This window comes from Pistacia vera, unplaced genomic scaffold (genome assembly GCF_008641045.1).
Source record: "Pistacia vera cultivar Batoury unplaced genomic scaffold, PisVer_v2 Contig63, whole genome shotgun sequence".
Lineage (NCBI taxonomy): Eukaryota > Viridiplantae > Streptophyta > Magnoliopsida > Sapindales > Anacardiaceae > Pistacia > Pistacia vera.
The window spans coordinates 529,357-554,310 of record NW_022196479.1 but is presented as its reverse complement, the minus strand read 5'-3'; the positions used below and the strand labels follow the sequence as shown (position 1 = coordinate 554,310).

At 34.6% G+C, this 24,954-nt stretch overlaps 2 protein-coding genes across 2 annotated transcripts; both read right to left on the bottom strand.

Annotated features, from left to right (window-relative positions):
• Positions 1–1,176: 1,176 nt before the first annotated feature.
• LOC116111222 (protein DETOXIFICATION 14-like) lies at positions 1,177–4,644 on the bottom strand. The gene is made up of 7 exons (XM_031397422.1): positions 4,274–4,644; positions 2,739–3,283; positions 2,552–2,638; positions 2,399–2,455; positions 2,080–2,318; positions 1,771–1,976; positions 1,177–1,558 (listed from the first exon to the last, which is right to left on the bottom strand). The coding sequence occupies exons 1-7, from the start codon at positions 4,523–4,525 to the stop codon at positions 1,511–1,513; spliced, it is 1,434 nt and encodes a 477-aa protein (XP_031253282.1). The 5' UTR covers positions 4,526–4,644; the 3' UTR covers positions 1,177–1,510.
• A 1,105-nt stretch (positions 4,645–5,749) lies between these two features.
• On the bottom strand, positions 5,750–7,805 carry LOC116111233 (protein DETOXIFICATION 14-like). Its single transcript, XM_031397431.1, has 7 exons — positions 7,608–7,805; positions 6,985–7,529; positions 6,794–6,880; positions 6,644–6,700; positions 6,317–6,555; positions 5,938–6,143; positions 5,750–5,832 (listed from the first exon to the last, which is right to left on the bottom strand). The coding sequence occupies exons 1-7, from the start codon at positions 7,803–7,805 to the stop codon at positions 5,779–5,781; spliced, it is 1,386 nt and encodes a 461-aa protein (XP_031253291.1). The 3' UTR covers positions 5,750–5,778.
• Positions 7,806–24,954: the final 17,149 nt, after the last annotated feature.

Here is a 24,954-nt window from a genome sequence, read left to right as displayed (position 1 = left end):
GTTAAGACTTCCGTCAACAGAACATACTTCCCTTCTCTAGGATAGAGAGGGTCCGGAGAGAAGGTTTGGATAGAACTCATTTCCCATCTCTAGGATAGAGAGGGTTGTGAGAATTTTATCTCCTGATTCAAGTTTCAGAAGCAAAGGATTACCAGATAAAAAATGCTAAATACCGAAGAACAACAGAGAAAATGAGAGCAAAATAAACACTCTTAACTATTAAGATGCGGCAAATATATACAAACCTATGGCTATAATCCTAAGACATAATCTAATGGCTACAAGCGCAAGAACGTTTCTTGTAGACCAAGCTAAATCTCCAACAGTATATGATATGCCAATAATAGAATTGTCCTCTTGTATGAGCTGCAGTCAACTATGGCTGAGTCAAATGATAAAACAGGTCACATCAACTCTATTTGGATGGCTGATTCAGCTAGGTGCCATGTCATAGGACTCAGGCTGTGTTATAGGAGCAATACACAGAACAAGTCAACTTTGTTTGGATGGTTGAGTCAGTTGATCATCTCTAGATGGCTTCTCCTCTTTTCTTCAGCAAGGGCCAAAATACATCAACCCAAAACTTAGTGATGTGTGACAAGCGCGAGGCTTTGATATAATGATTAATGAATTTGGGTAAAACTTACTCTCGAAAGCTATCCAAATCCGCACATATGCCTTATAATATCTCATCAATTCAATGATATGTGACAAATTCAACTTATAAGTTATAACCATTTCAACTGTTAACACTGATTATTTTGTGGCCCAACCTGCAATTGCTTTACAAGAGGCATAATAGAAGAAGCTGGAAAAGTAGTCATCCTCTGCCATCACTTTTATCAACGACTAGAAGCAGAAATGAGAAAACTATGTTTGAAGATCAAAGTGTAATGTATAATAAATAAGAGAGACTAATATTTAACAAATAATTGAGGCCTAAGGTAACAAAATAACTTTTGGAGTAATTTTACATGAAGAAATCTTAAAACTTTATAAAAATTATTGGACCAAAAGCCTACTTTTGCCATTTGTTAAAGCCATTAAAAGACCAAGAAATAACGTTAGGATAGAGCATACCTGAGTAATCCAATTCTTTTTTGGATGTTGAGCAAAATTGCATGGCATTAAGACAATATTCCAATCACCTGCCTAACTAACTGACAACCGAAAAAATTAATTCAAAGCTTTCAATGGTTCTGCATTTTATTTTTTTTAGGTATCTGAGGTATACTACAGCACAAATCTGGTAGATACTTCTCATGCGACTCGAACATAGAATCCCCTAGGTACAGCTAACTTTAGTGATTAAAGGGTTTGTCATCCAATCACAAAGGGAGAGGTATAGTTCTGCATTTTAGTTAAATCAAAATCTATTACAAAGTAACAATGAGACCTTGTCGTAGAAATTGCCAGAGTATAACCGATAGCTTTCCTCCAAAGATTCTGATATGAAGAGAGCAAAATGAATTGTGCAATGACCTTAAATTTTGCGTCAAACCAATCTGTTTTAAGCTGAAAAAGTTTCCTCAAATATTCTCTGTCTAGCCATGGTTGCCTGTGAAATATCCACATACAAAATTCAAATCAGCCAACATATTAAAAGATGATATATAGTCAAGCAACTAAAAAAACTCCATTTACTGTTCAGGAAACGGTGGATATGTAACAGAAACAGCAATTCTTCATTTCCAACAAGCAAATGGAGCATGAAGGGTGAAAAAGAAAAACAAACACTTCAGGAAGAAAATGTTGCAATGAACTTGGAACCTGCTTTTGCCAATTTGTAAAAGAGGTTATCAGGCCAAGAGAAATTGTTTGTACTGCTGAACCTGTCATTATTCCAACCCAAAGACCTTTCCCTCTAAGATGCAGAATGAAACACAGAACGACAGCTGTGGGAATTCCAACAAGATAATATGCCCCAAGATTGACATAGGCCCCAATGTGCTGCCAGCCGCTTCCTCTAGCTACCCCTGATTCAAAGAAGAAAATTTTATTACAAGTATGTTTCTAAGCCTGACGCCAGAAGGCATTCATGAGTAAATGTTTACAGTGATGGAATGACAGAAAACTCACCTGAAAGTACTGCTTGTATGCTGTCCAATATAACTGCAGCACTAAGCAGGGGAACTAACTCTGCAACATAATTCACAACTCCCTTCTCATTGCTATAGGCATATCCCAAAATGTTGCGGCAGCAGAAGAGAGTTGTGCCCACTATGACTGCTTCAGTGACTGCAAGAACCATTACAGCACTGACAGCCAATCGAGCTGTCTGTGGATTCCCAGCTCCTAGTTCATTCGACACCCGAGTGCTACAAATTATGGATGCATATGTAACAATCAGGAATATGTAGGAGATAGACATATTTCATGAACAAGATATCGATCAAACCTTGCAGCAGCACCAATTCCATATGGTACAAAGTAGTGTAATGATGTAGTAGTAAGGCTGCACATGAAGATTAAAGATATATATTTAATCAAGTACATTTCTATTAAAACTCCCTAAATCAACAAACGCATTATCACAATTATAGAAGCATACCATATAGAAAAAACTGATGTTTCAAGTTTTGAATTCGGTAATAGTCCGGACAGCAAGATGAGAATCTCAAATGACCACCATTCAAGACTGAACACAGGCATCAAAGGAGCACGTTATAACCAATTGGGAATGAAAATTAAGAGAAGCAACTTCATTTATATGTTGCAAAGTGAAATGTGGTGATTACCAAAACATTATGAGAGAAGGGAGTGCAAAACGGAGGAACTCCTTGATGCTAGAGAAAATGTCATTCAAGAAGAGAGAGCGGGTTTTCTCACATGCTGAAGAGTATCGCATGTAAAGTCCAAGGATGATCACATTCGACCAATAAGATAGACCCATGGATAAAGCTGCTCCTATACTTCCCAAATCAAACTTATACACTAGAGTCCAAGAAAGGAGTATGTGGGCACATAGAGCTGCACATGAGCTTAAGAGCATTGGGAGAATCAAACTCTGAGACTGTAGGTAGTGCACTAATGATCGAAGAATAGAAAATCCGAGTAGTGCAGGTATGAGCCAAATGGAGTATTTGCAAGCCTCAGCTGAAACTTGAGGGTCTTGGCCTACCATTACTAATATTTTGTCCATGAATATCCAAATAAGAGATATTGGAAGACAAACTGGAATGAGAATAATTATTGATGAGTAAGTGTAGGTTCCAAGCTTATGATATTGCTCTGCCCCATAAGCTTGTCCACATAGAGTTTCCAATGCACAGGCCAATCCAAACTGCTCAAAGAAAAAAGTTATTGTCAATAATATGGACTAAATAAATTTGAACCCAATTCAGAATCTCCAAAAACATATTTTTGAAGTTATTAATTGCCAGTCAATCCACATATCCCATCTAGTCATTTGTCTTGGTAATGATAGTCAATGAACAGAGTAAACCCAGATGCTAGTTTGAAAAATACATGTTTTAAGCTCTACCAGAACACAGTTATACATATTCAGTATACTTTGGGTTAGCAAAATTCATTCCTAACCATCTTACCATAGAAGTAACTCAAAATTCACCACCTAAACCAATTTTTTACCTGTCCAATTAATGGATATTGGTCTTACTGAAATCTAGTTCTCTCACACTAGCAAACTAGCCTGTACAAAGTGGAATTTGGTTACGGGTAAATCAAGATTTTCAATTGAACTTGTTGACAAAAACTTAGAAGATAATGTTCTGCAGTAAGGCACAACGTCGTTTTTCAATAACTTGAAGAGTTAAAGGTAGTTGCAGTCTCACCAATGATTTAACAAAGTCAAGGTAAGACAAGAGTCTCATTGCAATCTTGTCGGGATACTCATTAAGAATTGGAAAAGACAAAAAGCAGGGGATTAGAATAAGCCTCTAAAGCATATATTCTCATCAGAAATATGCAATATTCATGCATAACACTTCCCGATTCCAATCAAACAATAATAAATAATACTGAATTTGACTAATTGGCTCACAGTCCGCCAAATTTATTGACTCGAACAAGTTATTGAATCTTAAAGCCAAATCTTGAATCAATTCATCTTGAACCAGTTATTACATCTTTTCATTTGTTATCCCAGCAATGAGTTATAAGAACATGAAAGAATTGAATTACATATATATATATCAGAATCAAACTTTAATAGAAAGAAAAACGCAACAGAAGTAGAAAGGCTTTTGAACTACCGGATTATGATTCAAGAACTGAATGAAAATGGAAGAAGTAGAAAGAAATTAAACTTAACTAGTGGAATGAAGCCAGTGACATTGGTGAAAGAAGAGGCGATGGCTACACTTGAGAGTGAGAGTTCCCCAAGATGTCCCACCATCATCATCGACACAACCTGCATAAGATACTGTGAAACAGTCACAGCCACCATGGGAGCCGCCAAGTAACTCAACTTCTTCAGCTCTGCTAGAAAGACGCCCCTTGTAACACCCTTCCATATCTTCTCTTCCGGCCTCTTCAGCAACAGTAATTCTAATTCCTCTTCCATTAGCTGCTTATCTCTATTTATTGGTTACTTCCTCACAAAGTTGTTTTCTTCTTCATTAATGATTGAAGCGTTCAACAAAAAAGATATGTTTCCATCTCAAAAGAAAGTTAAATTACTTATTGGGGCCAGTTGGAATAATAATCAAGTGGCATGGCGTTTTGTAAAAGTAAACAGTTTTGTTTGAACATTGTAAAGAGAAGTAAAAGTTGACCGGAAAGGGGATATTCCAGTGCAGAAAAAACCAGGATATGTGCCTTCAATTATTGGCTCTTCAGTCTTTGGATACTAAATCAACTCTATTGTGCGCCGGCGACTCTTGATCATGGACAGCATCATGAGTTTAAGAGTCTTGGGAGGTCGCATGATATAAAAACGCATTCATTATTTTTAATGTTTTACAAGAGTTTTGATTATTATAAACTTCACAATAATATTGAAAACACGGAATTCATTTATATTAAGTTATTTCACGGGAAGAAAAACTCATTTATCATATGCCAGTGACAATATTTTTAGACTAAAGTTAAAATGTGACAATGTTGTTAGATTTTTAGATTACAACATTTTAGAACGTTTAGAGCAAATCCTTTTTTTTTTCCTTTTTATTGGAAGTGTTCGGGTCAGCTTGCACGTATCTTAACTAATCTCTCAAGATTCTAGCAGAATCTAATGCTTTTTTTATATATAACTGAGAGTGTTCAGATCAGTTTGTACACACCCCAACTAATCTCTCAAGACCTTAGCCAAATCCAATGCAATGATAAAACCAATCCCGTGGGACTTTGAAACTATCGAATAGATAAAAACTCTAGTAATCACTACTACTAAATATCATAAAGATTCAGATTCAAAAAATCATATTAGATCTTCATCTTACTCTTTTCTTATAAAGAGACCCAACTTGAAAAATCATGGAAAATCGTCAATTACTCTTTTAACATAAAGACCACTCAAACCCTTTTCGAATAACACCACCCGACAGTTCCAAAGTACATCAATAATGACATATGCTAGATAAAAAAAAAAAAAAAAAAAAAAGGCTGCCATTAATTAAATGATTTGGATCTACTCTTTTTTTGTCACTTTATTCTTTTTTATTAAATATTACTTACAAAGTTGATTTCAGAACAAAAGTCTTCAACATAGACAGCTCAAATTGTAAACAAATTTCATTTCAAGAAGGTATATATGATACATATTTCCATTCCTCAAAATTGAGCTTGTCATCAATCTTTTAATCCACAGTGCTTGACTCAGCCGTTCTGTTCAGAACTCTCTTCAAACACTCGCTGTCTGGCCTTAGTTGCCTGCATTGATGGCTCAAGTTAAGTTCGACCAATGAATAAACGCAATAAAATGTAAAAACTTAGTGTAAGATCTACAAGGTAGATATAGAAGCTTTGAGTAAGAACCTGTTTTTTCCAATTTGTTAAACTTGTTATAAGGGATAGAAAAGTTAATTGCACAATTGAACCAGCCACTATTCCAATCCAAAGGCCTTTCCCTTTTAAATGTGCTACAAAACCCAGTACTCCAGCAATAGGAAGCCCAACCAGGTAAAATGCCCCAAGATTTATGTATGCTCCTATATGCTGCCACCCACTTCCCCTTGCAACTCCTGATGCAACACAAATTTTCAGAAATCACATTAATCTTTGAGGAAAATTGTTCACATTTACTAATACAAATGCACAAAAGATAATTATTCTAAATCAATGGCAGGTCTCCCAAGAAAATGAAACCATAGTGATTAAACAAAGACAATTATTGAAAGAAACATAAGAAACTAACCAGAAAGGACTGCTTGGAAGCTATCTGTAATAACTGAGAGACAAATCAGAGGGGTCATGACGGCAATATATTTAACAACTTGCTTGTCGCTGCTGTAAGCATATCCCAACACATTGCGGCAGCTGAAGAGCACAGTGCTTATTGTCACTGCCTCTATGGAAGCGAGAAACAGTGCAGCCCACACAGCCATTCTAGCCACTAGCGGATTTCCAGCTCCCAATTCGTTTGAAACCCGGGTACTAAAATTAATATTAGTTGAAGCCTTGTTTTGATCAGTACATATTTAGGCATATATGGACAAAAAAAAGTTTAAGTTAGGAGAAAGACCTTGCAGCAGCTCCAAACCCATAAGGTATGGTGAAATGCAATGTAGAGATTGTAAGGCTGATATCAGAACAATGACAACAATTTAGAGTTGAGTCAATAAGGGAAAGTAATTGTTTAAATGCATTAATTGGTGATGAAACAGAAGCAAACCATATAGAAAGCACTGAAGTCTCCAGCTTCGGATTTGGTAAGAGGCCAGATGATAAAGTTAGCAGCTCCATTGACCACCATTTAAGACTATATATAATAATCACCAGTATATATAGAGAGAGAAAAAGAGTTAAAAGGGAACAAAAAACAAATATGCAATTTTAAAGATTGAAAAGAGAAGGAAAATTTACCAAATCATTATAGCAGAAGGTACAGCCAAGCGAAAGAACTGTCCCATGGCAAGAAAAGTTTCTTTGGACAATGTCGCACGAGTTTTCTCACAAGCTGAAGAGTACATCGCATAAATTCCAAGCAGTATCACATTCAACCATGTGGATAAACTGAAGGCTAAAGCTGCACCAAGATTTCCCAATCCCAATTTAAACACAAGAATCCAACATACTGGTACATGGAAACATAGAATGAAAAATGAACTTGTGAGCATTGGAAGAATCAAACTCTGAGTCTGCAAATATCTAGTCAGAGGTTTAAGGACTGCACTTCCAAACAATGCTGGGATCAGCCACATCGAGTACTTTCGGGCTTCAAGTGAGATTGCAGGGTCTTGGCCGATAAGAATTAAGAATCTGTCCATAAAGATCCATAGGATAATGACTGGAAAGCAAACCAGGATGAGCGAAATGATGGCACTGTAAGTATGGATTCCAAGCTTTCGATATTGTTTCGCTCCATAAGCCTGTCCGCATAGAGTTTCCAATCCACCAGCCATCCCTGACTGGTTGAAGAATACAAAATTCAATAGTTTTCCTCTGTTAGCTCTATGTTTAAACTCAAAGAAATTAAAGAGACTTACGAGAAGACTGAAACCGGTGACATTGGTGAGAGAGGTGGCAATGGCAACACTAGAAAGAGCGAGTTGGCTCACATGTCCGACCATAACTACTGATCCTACTTGCAGAAGGTACTGAAACACAGAGACTGCCACCATTGGAGCCGCTATACGACTCCCCTTCTTCAGCTCTTCAACAAATCTTCCCAATCTCTTCTCCATGTCACCACTCTCGTTCACCACTTCTCCCATATCAACTTCTCTCTAATGTTTTAAAGTTCTCTCTTGTACACACTCAATCAAATATGACAGACAGTAATGAAGCAGCAGTCTGCAGTCTGGGGTTACCTTATAAAGAACCTTAACGCATCTGCATGTTGTTCTTTCCTTTGTCAGTACGTCAATTAAATATTAATGTTTGAGTAGTGTTTGGATAATTATTTAATCTAGTCTTACTCAGAACTTTGAGTTGGGAGTTTCGATAATATCTGCGTGTTTAATAAAGTTAACGACCTTTTCCCACACACGGTTTGCTTTAATGATTTCCCACCTAAAAATTTTCAAAATACCTCTTTCCCACCCAAAGTTTATACTCCGATCGATTATTGATTGATTCCGACACCTTTACGACCTCATATCATCACCATTCTCTTCTCTGATCATTACTCAATAAAATCCCTCAAACTTTTCTCTCTCCAATCTCACGAATTACTGGCAATCAAGCGATTTATGTAACGCACAATTGTCTCTTTCAAGTCAAATTCTGACCAATCCCGATCACTAAAATCCAAGTTGACACCACCAAAAAACTTACTAGAATCCACTCTTTAAAATTCCAAATAGTTTAGACTGAGTTATCTCTTTGTTGGCTGTCGAAACGGAAAGTGTATTCTAAATAGTAAACAAAATATAAACTTTGAGTGAAAAAGTGATATTTTGAAACTTTTTGGTAAGGCAAACCTTGGGTGGGTAAAGGTCGTTTATAGCAGAGGACAGTCGTATCTTCTAACAGAGGACTTGATTTTTGGCCAACTTACGAAGTTGAGAGACCAAGAGCACAAAATCATCACAACTGGGCAGAATCATGTCGTCTATTTTCAATTATTATTAATTATATTAGAAAATCTGGATCTTAAATATTATATCTCAATGCATATTTCGGTGATTAAATAAGGGAGAAAATACTAAATAACGTTGCTTAAAAAAAAATTCTTCCCCAGTTTTAAGAAAATAGCACTAACACCACATGTTTGGCCAATAAAGATTGGGTTATGAGCCAATCTTCATTGGCCAACTAAATATAACAATGTAAGAGATTAGAAGAATATTTTAAATAAATAATTGGTTTCTTTTATTAAACGACCGACCATTTTATTTAATAAAAATGTTGGTTATCTAAAATATCTTTTTTTCTCTTTGAACCGTTACATTTAATTGACAAAAATATCATTTTTGTCTAAAATTATTTTGTCAAATTTAATGAGAAAGTGTTTTCGTGTAGAGATGGGTGCGGGGCGAGGCCGGGGACCCCATTCCTAAGTCCCTTCCCCGACCCCTTGGAGGATCACCTGTCACCACCCTGTATGTGGGGATTTTACTAGGGGATATTCCCCCGATAATTCCCCTACGATTTTGATAATTTTTTTTTTTAAATGGTTACAAAACTTTATTATATTAATTATTATCTATCAAAATTAAAAATACACGCAAGATTGATAATACTCTTTTGTCATAATCAAAGATGGTAAGCATAGATCAGTTATTTTATTTAATTACTTGTTAATTTCAAGGTTTAAATAATAAGAAATTATTAATATAATTACAGATACATCATACATCAAGTCTTTATAATTTGTAATTTTGTAAATTATTGAATAAAAATAAAATTTTTAATATAATAATAAATTTTTAATTAAAGAAACCAATAATATGTATAACAAAGTAATAATAAGAATTAAGAAATATAATAAAAAGAATAAAACATTAGTAAATGAATTAAGTTATCACTTTTAAGAGTATAAGTTAATATTACTCATACCATTTCATCTTAAGTTACTTTTATTCCACAATTAAAATATACAATAATAAATTTAAAATGACAATCATAAATTTTGATATATGACTTAAAATCTTAATTCTTAAATCATGGGATGCTAACTTTATATACAATCTAATAAAGGAAAAAAATCTAAAATTTTTAATAAATGCAGGATGAGGGGGGGTGGGTGGCTTATCCCCATCCCAGAATGTTTCGGGGAATACCCACCTCGATTGAGGTGAATCAGACGCTCATCCCTTGCTTGGGTACTATGTGTGGCGGAGTGGGTCCCCGATAGGACGGGTCAAACGCCAATTCTTATGCCCTTCCTCTAATAAAATGTTTTTTTTTTTAATGTGTAATTTTAAATTTCGAGAAACTGATAAAAATTATGATAATTTTCATAAAGTTTTAAAATAATACTCATGTTTTGCTTAAATTAATCTCTTCCCTCTTTATCTTACTAAACTCTAATTATAATTTATTTTAAAATAACAATTTGATCCTTTTACAAAATAATTATATTTACTACTCATAAAGTCATATATATTTAATTGAAACTTTCATTATAATTTGTAAAGTAATAAGTATATTAAATAATTTATTAACAAATTAATGATCATTAAAAAAAAATCAAATATGTAACTTCAAAAATATTTTATGTTAACCATATATAATTTGATTTATTAGTCATAAAGTGTACACCTATAAGAGTATTATTACATTAGATACGGAAAATAAATACAACTTTAATTCTTAAATTCGGAAAAGAAATTAAATATTTGGTTTTTGTTATTGTTGTTTATGTTATATGCCTGTCTTAAAATCCAAAGAAGGATCCACTAAATCATGCTTCCAATTTAATTTCTTTTTTAAAGCAATAAATATACATTTATTTAATTAGATTATTTAAGAGCAAAATTTAGATTACATTTATTCTTTGAATACAAAGACTTTAAAATTTAAAATATTTGAATAGTCCAATTAATATAATATAATGCACAAAAAATAATCATAATAATAATAAGATGAGAAGATGGATTTAACACGCAACGGAATATATATATATATATACACTATTTTCAAACACTTTTCGCGATGCTAAGATAATACCAATTCATATTATATTATTAATTTTGGCATTTATAAGTTGACAATTACAAATTAAAACCCTTACTAAACAATTGGATTGGTGGTTATGATTTGAACGGTTGGGTGACAGAAAATAAATGTGAAACAATAAAATATTAGTTCTAAAATAAACAAAATGAATAATTTGACTCTTTTGCTTAATTGAGTAATTAGGTAATGTTAATTGTCTTAATAAACCTTCTAATTTGTTTTTGTTACATATATGTGAAAGGGAAATTAGGAATACCATATATGATTTCCTGCTTATTTTACAAGGCAAATACTTGACCAATTAGATTTGAGAAGATCACCATGTTGCATTATTTTCAATGAGATCATTTATAAAAATCAATAAGGAGCCTAAAATTATCAAATTACTCGTCAATTTTATAAAGTGATTAATCATTGTATTACCAGTTAAGGGACCTGGTAAGGCCACCGAGTCCCAGGTTGACAGGTCTGGCCGATTAAACCGGTGATATGTCGGTGATCTAAAAAGTTTAAAATCTTGCAAATACGCCGCTAAAAAATATAATCAATCCCTACAAGTTTGAAATCTAGTAAATACACACCCATGATCTGTTTGGGTTTTGACTTTTTCGACCAAATTTTTGTTGATTCTGACGGCCAAAATTTAATCCGACATCACCACCTGAACCACCATCCTCCACTCTACAAAACCCATCTAACCCTAGAACTTGGTAGACCCCGGTTCGCTGGCTGTGACTTGTGTATACCAATTCATATGATATTACTCATTTTGGCGTTTATAAGTTTATTATTTTTTTTTTTTTTTTTTTAGGTAACTAAGGTATCCAAGCCCATATTAGAGCCTACATAATCCTCAAGACAACGAAACATCTTACAAGCCCAATGGACCAGATAATTGTACAAATATGATAGGTATCTCTCCTGTGACTTGAACACAAAACCCCTGGATATAGCTAACCCCAATGACTAAAGGGCATTTATAAGTTGATAATTACAAACTAAAACCTTTACTAAACAATTGGGTTGGTGGTTATGAATTAACGGGTTGGGTGACAGAAAATAAATGTGAAACAATTAAACATTAGTTCTAAAATGAATAATTTGGCTCTTTCGCTTATTTGAGTAATTAGGTCATGTTACTTGCCTTAATAAGCCTTCTAATTTGTTTTTGTTATATATATATGAAAGGGAAATTAGGAATACCATATATGATTTCCTGCTTATTTTACAAGGCAAATACTTGACCAATTATATTTGAGAAGATCACCATCTTGCGTTATTTTCAATGAGATAATTTAGAAAAATCAATAAGGAGCCTAAAATTATCAAATTACTCGTCAATTTTATAAAGTGATTAATCATTGTTTTCAAACATGACCCGTTAAGGGACTCGGTAAGGCTACCAAGTCTCAGGTTGACTGGTCCGACCGGTTAAACTGATGGTTTTTGTGATCCAACAAGTTTAAAATTTTGCAAACACACCCCTAAAACATATGAATCAGTCCCTACAAGTTCAAAATCTAGTAAATACACCCACGCGATATGTTTGGGTTTTGACTTTTCCAACCAAATTCCTGTTGATTCTGGTGGCCAAAATTCAATCTGACACCACCACCTGAACCACCGTCTTCCACTCTACAAAACCCATTTAACCTTGGAACTTGGTAGCCCCCTATTTGCTGGTCGTGACTCGTGTACACCAATTCATCTGATATTACTAATTTTGGCATTTATAAGTTTATTTATTTATTTTTTTTTTTTAGGTAACTGAGGTATCCAAGCCCATATTAGAGCCTACCTAATCCTTAAGGGGACGAAACTATAAGCCCAATGGACCAAGATAATTATACAAATATAGTAGGTATCTCTGCTGCAACTCGAACACATGACCCCTTGGGTATAGCTAACACCAATGACTAAAGGGCATTTATAAGTTAACAATTGCAAATTAAAACCTTTACTAAACAATTGGGTTGGTAGTTATGAATTAAAGGATTGGATGACAGAAAATAAATGTGAAATAATAAAATATTAGTTCTAAAATAAACAAAATGAATAATTGGACTCTTATGCTTAATTGAGTAATTAGGTAATGTTACTTGCCTTAATAAACCTTCTAATTTGTTTTTGTTACATATACGTGAAAGGGAAATTAGGAATACCATATATGATTTCCTGCTTATTTTACAAGGCAAATACTTAACCAATTAGATTTGATAAGGTCACCATGTTGTGTTATTTTCAATGAGATAATTTATAAAAATCAACAAGGAGCCTAAAATTATCAAATTACTCGCCAATTTTATAAAGTGATTAATCATTGTTTTAAAACCCGACCCATTAAGGGACCCAATAAGGCCACCAGATCCTAGAATGACCAGTCCGACCGGTTAAACCAGCGATCTTCAGTGATCCAAAAAGTTTAAAATCTTGCAAACACACTCCTAAAAAATATGAATCAGTCCCTACTTGTTTGAAACCTAGCAAATACACCCCTATGATGTGTTTGGGTTTTGACATTTCTGGCCAAATTCCTATTGATTTCGGCAGCCAAAATTCAATATGTCACCACCACCTGAACCACCGTCCTCCACTCTACAAAACCCATCTAACCTTGGAACTTGCTAGCCCCCAATAACCCTGTTTGCCGGCTGTGACTCGTGTATACCAATTCATATGATATTACTAATTTTGGCATTTATAAGTTTATTATTTTATTTTTTCTAGGTAACTGAGGTATCCAAGTCCACATTGGGGCCTGCCTAATCCTCAGGGTGATGGAACACCCTACGAGCCCAATGGACCAAGATAATTGTACAAATATAGTAAGTACCTCTCCTGCAACTTGAACACAAGATCCCTTGACTATAGCTATCCCTAGTGACTAAAGGGCATTTATAAGTTGGCAATTGCAAATTAAAACCTTTACTAAACAATTGGGTTGGTGGTTATGAATTAGAGGGTTGGGTGACATAAAATAAATGTGAAACAATAAAATATTTGATGTATAATAATTAACTCAAATAAGGGAATAAATTAACAAATAAGAGAGAGAATGAATAAAGCAAGAGAATTGAGAATTATGGGACTTAATTGATATTGCCTAAAGCCTCTCAATGTTTTGATTAAATCACAAATGAAAGGGATGGGGGCGTATTTATAGCCATCATACCCCCCCATTTTTCACCACCTCAAGTTAAGGCGGTGGATGGCCACCAATATTTAAAACACTCCCCCTTGGACATCCACCGCTTACAGATAATTGTATTTAACCTTACTCAAGAAAAACCCTATGGAAAAAAACCTAAGTAAAGAAATACAACTCTACAATGAGACTGTAATGTGAAGTTGGATGTGCTTCATATTGCCTCATTAAAAACCTTGTCAGGAAAACCCAGTGGGACAAAACCTAATTAAGAAAAAAAGAGTATAGTGCACATATGTCCAGTACAATAAACTTTTCTAAAAACTCCCCCTAATCGCTGCTCCTCCTGATCAATGCTCCCCCTCATAATGGTAGAATTAATTTAGTAACTTATTGAGCCGCCGCAGACCGATGCTATACACTACCTTTCAAATGTTGATGTAGGTGAGGCCTTAGTGAATAAATCTGCAAGATTATTATTGGAGCGTATTTGTTTGACATCAATCTCTTGATTTTGTTGGAGTTCGTGAGTGTAAAAGAACTTTCGGTGAAATATGCTTGGTTTTGTCTCCTTTGATATATCCTCCTCTGACTTGGGTAATACATGTCGCATTGTCTCCATTTATAATTGTGGGAGCATCTGAGATACGTGGTAATTTGCATGTACTTTCAATATGATGGATGACAGATCTTACCCATACGCATTCTCATCTAGCTTCATGAAGCACAAGAATCTCAGAGTGATTGGAGGAAGTGGCAACCAATGTTTATTTTGTAGAGCGCCATGATATTGCAGTAACATTATAAGTGAAAACATATCCTGTCTGGGAGCGGGCTTTGTGAGGATCAGAAAGGTACCCAACACTGTATAGCCAACTAATTTAGGATCATTAACAGATTTTCTTGGATAAAATAATCCCAAGTCTTTTGTTCCACTGAGGTAATGAAAGACATGTTTGATCTCATTCCAATGTCGACGAGTTGGTGCAAAGCTAAATCTTGCTAACAGATTCACTGCAAATGCTATGTCTGGTCTCGTATATTGTGCTAAATATAATAATGTACCTATTGCATTTAGATACAGTACTTTAGGACCAAGTATCTTTTCGTCGTCTTTTTAGGACAAAATAGATCATTTTTAGGATCAAGAGACCGAACTACCATTGGGGTATACTCAAGGGGTGAGATTTATCCATATAAATTGCTTAAGGATCTTTTTCAGTATAATTTGATTGATGGAGCAAAATTGTATCTAAACAATGCCCGATCTGCAAGCCAAGTCAATACTTTGTTTTCCCCAAATCCTTCATTTCAAATTCTCTTTTTAAGTACTCAGCAGCTTTGTAAGCTCTTCAAGAGTCCCTATTAAGTTCATGTCATCAACATATACTGCCACAATTGCAAATCCTGACTCTGACCTTTTTATAAAGATATATAAGCATACAAGATCATTGATGCATCTTTCCTTCATCAGATACTCACTAAGATGATTATACCACATTCGTCGTGATTGTTTCAACCCATATAACAATTTTATTGAGTACATATTCTTGCTTCTAGCACTTTAAATCCTTCAGGGATTTTCATATAGATATCATATCCAGTGTACCATACAAATACACAGTGACAACGTCCATGAGATGCATATCAAGTCCTTTTGAGACTGATAAAGTAATCAAGTATCGAAATGTGATAGCATCCATCACTGGTGAATACGTCTCACCAAAGTCAATTCCAAGTCTTTACAGGAAACCGTGGGCCACTAGTCTGGCCTTATACCTAGCAATCTCAGTTTTCTCATTCCATTTCATTATGAATACCTATTTTTATCCTACGGGGTTTCATGTTTTCAAGCGTTTGGACTATAGGTCTAAATACATTACATTTTGCTAGTGAGGTTAATTCTGCTTGAATTGTCTCTTCCCATTTTGGCCAATCATGTCGCTTTCGACATTCATCAATAGCACATGGCTCAAACTCATCCTTCATAATTTCAATAGCTACTGCGTATGAGAATATGTTATCAACAATAGTTGTCTCATGATTCCACATTTCTTTACTATGAGTATAGTTTATAGAAATTTCTTCATTTCTATATTCTTGCATTCCTTCAGGGATTTGTTCCTTTTTAGGGGCTTGTGTCCTTTTAGGGAAGATTAACTCTTCTGAAGTTAGTTTAGAAGATGTGGAGCAATATATTATTCCAATATTGTCAATATTGGCACCTACTTGGTTATGTGCCTTCCGTTTCTTAGGAATAGTATCCTTGGCTTCAATGGGCCTACCACGCTTCTAGCGTGTAACAGATGAATTGATCACTGCCCGCATGGATTGTTCATTGATAACATCAATCCTTTCTGGTGTATTGACCACATGAATATATGATCTCACTATTTTTGTTGCATCTGTAAATGCATCAGGCATTTGGTTGGCAATATTTTACAAATATGTTATTCTTTGCACTTCAATTTCAAATTGAGACGTGCAAGGATCTAAAGGAGACATAGAGTTCACTTTCCAAGAAAGTTCAGGCCTTACTTCAGGAGGCTTTACCTTTCCCCCTAAAGGAGGAAATGATGTCTCATCAAAATGGCAATCCACAAAACGTGTGGTAAACAGATCTCTAGTCAGGGGCTCAAGATATCTGATGATGGATGGTTTTCATATTCATTATATATTCCTAAACGACGTTGGGGTCCCATTTTGGTGTGTTGAGGGGGTGCAATTGGAACTTGCATAGCACAACCAAAAGTTCTTAAATAGGATATATTAGGCTGATATTCAAATACAAGCCACATTAGAGAGTATTGATGATATGCAGTGGGTTTTAGGCGAATTTATGCCACAGCATGAGCCTAGATAGAAGTCAGTAATTGCATACGTAATAGCAAAGTTCTTGCAATTAATTGGATACGCTTTATAAATGACTCCGCCATACCATTATGGGTATGTACATGTGGTACTAGGTGCGCAACATCAATTCTATTGTTGTACAATAGTCATCAAATATCTTTGAGGTAAACTCACCAGCATTGTCCAAATGGATTGCTTTAATTAGGTAATCTGGAAAGTGTGCCTGTAATCAGATAATTTGTGCCAACAATCTAGCAAAGACAACATTATGGGTAGATAGTAGACAAACATGTGACCACCATGCCGATGCGTCAATCAATACCATAAAGTAGCGAAAAGGTCCACTTTGTGGATGAATAGGTCCACATATGTCCTCTTGAATTCTTTGTAAAATTTGATGGGGATTCTACACCAACTTTAGTGATGGATGGCTTAAATTCTAATTTGCCTTGTGCGCAAGTAATACAAGTGCTCTCATTCAGTGACAAAATCTTCAGATTCTTTAATGGGTGCCCATGTGAGTTTTCTATGATCTTACGCATCATAGTAGATCTCGGGTGACCAAGACGGTCGTGCCAAATCTTAAAAAGTTCAGGATCAGTGAACTTCTGGTTCATAGCTATATAAACTTCAACATTCTTCAGGAATGTGTAATGTAACCTTGATGAGAAAGTAGGGAATTTCTCCAATACATGCTTTTGGCATGAAATATTAGCAATGAAGCATAAAAACTCTCCATCCTTTTCAATGTGGTATCCATTGAGTCGTATATCTTTGAAACTAAGCAAATTTCTTCTGGATTTGCTAGAATATAAAGCATCATGGATACTAAATTTAGTTCCACTTGGTAACAAGAGTGTTGCTCTTCCGGAGCCCTCAATTATGTTTGCATATCTTGGTATGGTATTTATTTTAGCCTTAGTAAAGGTAAACCCGAGAAATATTTTTTATCCTGAAGGATGGTGTGTGTTGTTGCACTGTACAAATGTTTCCACCATTACTACATATCGATGTTTCAGTTTTGAAGTCCATTCTTAAAAAAAAAAAAAATTACATTAGTAAGGAGGTTTATAGAACTTCATCTTCACGATATGGAACTTCAGGTCCATTTTTTTCATCTATGTTTTACAAACTTCATGTTTATAATCAGTATTTAGAACTTCAAGGATATTTATTTATAGAACTTCAAGTTCATTTATCATATATAAGATGGAAACACAATTATTAACATTGGTCGTCGAAAATATAATTAAAGCAGATCCAACCATAAAGGTTGTACTAAACAAGAATAAACATATCCGACCATGAAAGCGGTATTCAACAATAATGAACAGATCCAACCATAGAGGCGGAATTTTAACAATAATAAATAGATCCGACTATAGAGGTGGAGTTTGAAAGTAATAAATAGATCCAACCATAAAGGCATAATTTAACAATAATAAGTATATCCGACCATAGAGGCGGAATTTAACAATAATAAATAAATTTGATCATAGAGATAGAATTTAATAATAATAAATAAATTCAGTCATAAATGTGGAAACAAATATTAAAGAACACATATAAGATTGAAGTACTTACTTTCAATGGGGGTGCAATGTTACACTTGTTAAGCTCTTCGTGCTGGAACGTATTGTGTAATAATTAACTCAGATAAGGGAATAAATTAACAAATAAGAGAGAGAACTCAGAGAAGGAATGAAGCAAGAGAATTGAGAATTATGGGACTTAATTGATATTGCCTAAAGCCTCTCAAGGTTTTGATTAAATCACAAATGAAAGGGATGGGGGAGTATTTATAGCCATCAAACCCACCTCCCCCACACAACCAACACCCCCACCCCCCCAACTTTTCAATCAACAAGGAGCCTAAAATTATCAAATTACTCGCCAATTTTATAAAGTGATTAATCATTGTTTTAAACCCGACCTTTAAGGGACCCATAAGCACCAGATCCTAGAATGACCAGTCCGACGTTAAACCGCGATCTTCAGTATCCAAAAAGTTTAAAATCTTGAAACACACTCCTAAAAAATAGAATCAGTCCCTACTTGTTTGAAACTAGCAAATACACCCCTATGATGTTTGGGTTTTGACATTTCTGGCCAAATTCCTATTGATTTCGGCACCAAAATTCATATGTCACCACCACCTGAACCACCGTCCCCCACTCTAACAAACCCATCTAACCTTGGAACTTGCTAGCCCCCAATAACCGTTTCGCCGCTGTGACTCGGGTATACCAATTCATATGATATTACTAATTTTGGCATTTATAAGTTTATTATTTTATTTTTTCTAGGTAACTGAGGTATCCAAGTCCACATTGGCCTGCCTAATCCTCAGGGTGATGGAACACCCTACGACCCAATGGACCAAGTAATTGTACAAATATGGTAATACCTCTCCTGCACTTGAACAAGATCCCTTACTATAGCTATCCCTAGTGACTAAAGGGCATTTATAAGTTGGAATTGCAAATTAAAACCTTTACTAAACAATTGGGTTGGTTATGAATAAGGGTGGGTGGAGACATAAATATGTGAAACAATAAAATATTTGATGTATAATAATTACTCAAATAAGGGAATAAATTAACAATAAGAGAGAGAATGAATAAAGCAAGAGAATTGAGAATTATGGGACTTAATTGATATTGCCTAAAGCCTCTCAATGTTTTGATTAATCACAATGAAAGGGATGGGCTATTTATAGCCATCAACCCCCCATTTTTCCACCCTTAAGTTAAGGCGGTGGATAGCCACCAATATTTAAAACACTCCCCCTTGGACATCCACCGCTTACAGATAATTGTATTTAACCTTACTCAAGAAAACCCTTGGAAAAAAACCTAAGTAAAGAAATACACTCTACAATGAGATTGAATGTGAAGTTGGATGTGCTTCTATTGCCTCATTAAAAACCTTGTCAGGAAAACCCAGTGGGAAAAACCTAATTAAGAAAAAAAAGTATAGGCACATATGTCCAGTACAATAAACTTTTCAAAAACTCCCCCAATCGCGCTCCTCCTGATCAATGCCCCCCTCATAATGGTAGAATTAATTTAGTAACTTATTGAGCCGCCGCAGACCGAGCGCTATACACTACCTTTCAAATGTTGATGTAGGTGAGGCCTTAGTGATAAATCTGCAAGTATTATTGGATGGATTTGTTTACATCAATCTCTTGATTTTGTTGAGTTCGTAGTGTAAAAGAACTTTTGGTAAAATATGCTTGTTTTGTCTCCTTGATATATCCTCCTCTGACTTGGGTAATACATGTCGCATTGTCTCCATTTATAATTGTGGGAGCATCTGAGATACGTGGAATTTGCATGTACTTTCAATATGATGGATGACAGATCTTACATAGCATTCTCATCTAGCTTCATGAAGCACAAGAATCTCGGAGTGATGGAGGAAGTGGCAACCAATGTTTATTTTGTAGAGCGCCATGATGTGCAGTACCATTATAGTGAAAACATATCTTGTCTGGGAGCGGGCTTTGTGAGGATCAGAAAGGTACCCAACATGTATAGCCAACTAATTTAGGATCATTAACAGATTTTCTTGGATAAAATAATCCCAAGTCTTTTGTTCCATTGAGGTAATGAAAGACATGTTTATCTCATTCCAATGTCGCGAGTTGGTGAAGCTAAATCTTGCTAAGATTCACTGCAAATGTATGTCTGGTCTCGTATTGTGCTAAATATAATAATGTACCTATTGCATTTAGATACAGTACTTAGGACAAGTATCTTTTCTCCTTTTTAGGACAAAATAGATCATTTTTAGGATCAAGAGACCGAACTACCATTGGGTACTCAAGGGTGAGATTTATCCATATAAATGCTTAGGATCTTTTTCAGTATAATTTGATTGATGGAGCAAATTGTATCTAACAATGCCCGATCTGCAAGCCAAGACAATACTTTGTTTTCCCCAAATCCTTCATTTCAAATTCTCTTTTTAAGTACCAGCAGCTTTGTAGCTCTTCAAGAGTCCCTATAAGTTCATGTCATCAACATATACTGCCACAATTGCAAATCTTGATTCTGACCTTTTTATAAAGATAACAAAGCATACATCATTGATGCATCTTCCTTCATCAGATACTCACTGAGATGATTATACCACATTGTCGTGATTGTTTCAACCCATATAACAATTTTATTGAGTAATATTCTTGTCTTGCACTTTAAATCCTTCAGGGATTTTCATATAGATTCATATCCAGTGTACCATACAATACACAGTGACAACGTCCATGAGATGCAATCAAGTCCTTTGAGACTGATAAAGTAATCATGATCGAAATGTGATAGCATCCATCACTGGTGAATACGTCTCACCAGTCAATTCCAAGTCTTACAGGAAACCTGGGCCACTAGTCTGGCCTTATACCTAGCAATCTCAGTTTTCTCATTCCATTTCATTGTGAATACCTATTTTTATCCTACGGGGTTTCATGTTTTCAAGCGTTTGGACTAAGTCTAAATCATTACTTTTGCTAGTGAGGTTAATTCTGCTTGAATTTTCTCTCCCATTTTGGCCAATCATGTCGCTTTGACATTCATCAATAGCACTGGCCAAACTCATCCTTCATAATTTCAATAGCTACTGCGTATGAGAATATGTTATCAACAATAGTTGTCTCATGATTCCACATTTTCTTATGAGTATAGTTTAGAAATTTCTTCATTTCTATTTCTTGCATTCCTTCAGGGATTTGTTCCTTTTTAGGGCTTGTGTCCTTTAGGAAGATTAACTCTTCTGAAGTTAGTTTAGAAGATGTGGAGCTATATATATTCCAATATTGTCAATATGGCAACCTAACTTGCTCTTAATAAATGCAGGATGAGGCGGGGCAGGTGGCTTATCCCCATCCCCAAATATTTCGGGGAATACCCACCCCGATCGGGGTGAATCAGACGCTCATCCCTTGCTTGGGTACTATGTGGGGCAGGTCGGGTCCCTGATGGGCCTGGTCAAACGCCAATGCTTAGGCCCTTCCTCTAATAAAATGTTTTTTTTTTTAATGTGTAATTTTAAATTTCGAGAAATTAATAAAAATTATGATAATTTTCATAAAGTTTTAAAATAATACTCATGTTTTGCTTAAATTAATCTCTTACCTCTTTATCTTATTAAACTCTAATTATAATTTATTTTAAAATAACAATTTGATCCTTTTACAAAATAATTATATTTACTACTCATAAAGTCATATATATTTAATTGAAACTTTCATTATAATTTGTAAAGTAATAAGTATATTAAATAATTTATTAACAAATTGATGATCATTAAAAAAAAATCAAATATGTAACTTCAAAAATATTTTATGTTAACCATATACAATTTGATTTATTAGTCATAAAGTGTACACCTATAAGAGTATTAGTACATTAGATATGGAAAATAAATACAACTTTAATTCTTAAATTCGGAAAAGAAATTAAATATTTGGTTTGCGTTATTTTTGTTTATGGTATATGCCTGTCTTAAAATCCAAAGAAAGATCCACTAAATCATGCTTCCGATTTAATTTCCTTTTTAAAGCAATAAATATACATTTGTTTAATTAGATTATTTAAGAGCAAAATTTAGATTATATTTATTCTTTGAATACAAAGACTTTAAAATTTAAAATATTTAAACAGTCCAATTAATATAATATAATGCACAAAAAATAATCATAATAATAATAAGATGAGAAGATGGATTTAACACGCAACGGAATATATATATATATATACACTATTTTCAAACACTTTTCGCGATGCCAAGATAATACCAATTCATATGATATTATTAATTTTGGCATTTATAAGTTGGCAATTACAAATTATAACCCTTACCAAACAATTGGATTGGTTGTTATGAATTAAACGGTTGGGTGACAGAAAATAAATGCCTACAAGCCCTACAAGCCAACGAAATACCCTACAAGCCCAATGGACCAAATAATTGTACAAATATGATAGGTATCTCTCCTGTGACTTGAACACAAAACTCCTAGATATAGCTAACCCCAGTGACTAAAGGGCATTTATAAGTTGATAATTGCAAACTAAAACCTTTACTAAACAATTGGGTTGGTGGTTGTGAATTAACGGGTTGGGTGACAGAAAATAAATGTGAAACAATTAAACATTAGTTCTAAAATGAATAATTTGGCTCTTTTGCTTATTTGAGTAATTAGGTCATGTTACTTGCCTTAATAAACCTTCTAATTTGTTTTTGTTATATATATGTGAAAGGGAAATTAGGAATACCATATATGATTTCCTGCTTATTTTACAAGGCAAATACTTGACCAATTATATTTGAGAAGATCACCATCTTGCGTTATTTTCAATGACATAATTTAGAAAAATTAATAAGGAGCCTAAAATTATCAAATTACTTGTCAATTTTATAAAGTGATTAATCATTGTTTTCAGACATGACCCGTTAAGGGACTCAGTAAGGCTACCAAGTCTCAGGTTGACTGGTCTGACCGGTTAAACGATGGTTTTTGTTTATCCAACAAGTTTAAAAGCTTGCAAACACACCCCTAAAAAATATGAATCAGTCCCTACAAGTTCAAAATCTAGTAAATACACCCACACGATATGTTTGGGTTTTGACTTTTCCGACCAAATTCCTGTTGATTCTGGTGGCCAAAATTCAACCTGACACCACCACTTGAACCGCCGTCCTCCACTCTACAAAACCCATCTAACCTTGGAACTTGGTAGCCCCCTGTTCGCTGGCTGTGACTCATGTACATCAATTCATATGATATTACTAATTTTGGCATTTATAAGTATTTTTTTTTTTTTAGGTAACTGAGGTATCCAAGCCCATATTAGAGCCTACCTAATCCTTAAGGGGACAAAACTATAAGCCGAATGGACCAAGATAATTATACAAATGTGGTAGGTATCTCTGCTGCAACTCGAACGCATGACCCCTTGGGTATAGCTAACCCCGATGACTAAAGGGCATTTATAAGTTAACAATTGCAAATTAAAACCTTTACTAAACAATTGGGTTAGTAGTTATGAATTAAAGGATTGGATGACAGAAAATAAATGTGAAATAATAAAATATTAGTTCGAAATAAACAAAATGAATAATTGGACTCTTGTGCTTAATTGAGTAATTAGGTAATGTTACTTGCCGTAATAAACCTTCTAATTTTTTTTTGTTACATATACGTGAAAGGGAAATTAGGAATACCATATATGATTTCCTGCTTATTTTACAAGGCAAATACTTAACTAATTAGATTTGATAAGGTCAACATGTTGTGTTATTTTCAATGAGATAATTTATAAAAATCAACAAGGAGCCTAAAATTATCAAATTACTCGCCAATTTTATAAAGTGATTAATCATTGTTTTAAAACCCGACCTATTAAGGGACCCAGTAAGGCTACCGGATCCTAGAATGACCAGTCCGACTGGTTAAACCGGCGATCTTCAGTTATCCAAAAAGTTTAAAATCTTGTAAACACACTCCTAAAAAATAAGAATCAGTCCCTACTTGTTTGAAATCTAGCAAATACACCCCTATGACATGTTTGGGTTTTGACATTTCTGGCCAAATTCCTATTGATTTCGGCAACCAAAATTCAATATGTCACCACCACCTGAACCACCGTCCTCCACTCTACAAAACCCATCTAACCTTGGAACTTGCTAGCCCCCAATAACCGTGTTCGCCGACTGTGACTCGTGTATACCAATTCATATGATATTACTAATTTTGGCATTTATAAGTTTATTATTTTATTTTTTCTAGGTAACTGAGGTATCCAAGTCCACATTAGGGCCTGCCTAATCCTCAGGGTGATGGAACACCCTACGAGCCCAATGGACCAAGATAATTGTACAAATATGGTAAATACCTCTCCTGCGACTTGAATACAAGATCCCTTTACTATAGCTATCCCCAGTGACTAAAGGGCATTTATAAGTTGGTAATTGCAAATTAAAACCTTTACTAAACAATTGGGTTGGTGGTTATGAATTCTAAGGGTTGGGAGACATAAAATAAATGTGAAACAATAAAATATTTGATGTATAATAATTGACTCAAATAAGGGAATAAATTAACAAATAAGAGAGAGAATGAATAAAGCAAGAGAATTGAGAATTATGGGACTTAATTGATATTGCCTAAAGCCTCTCAATGTTTTGATTAAATCACAAATGAAAGG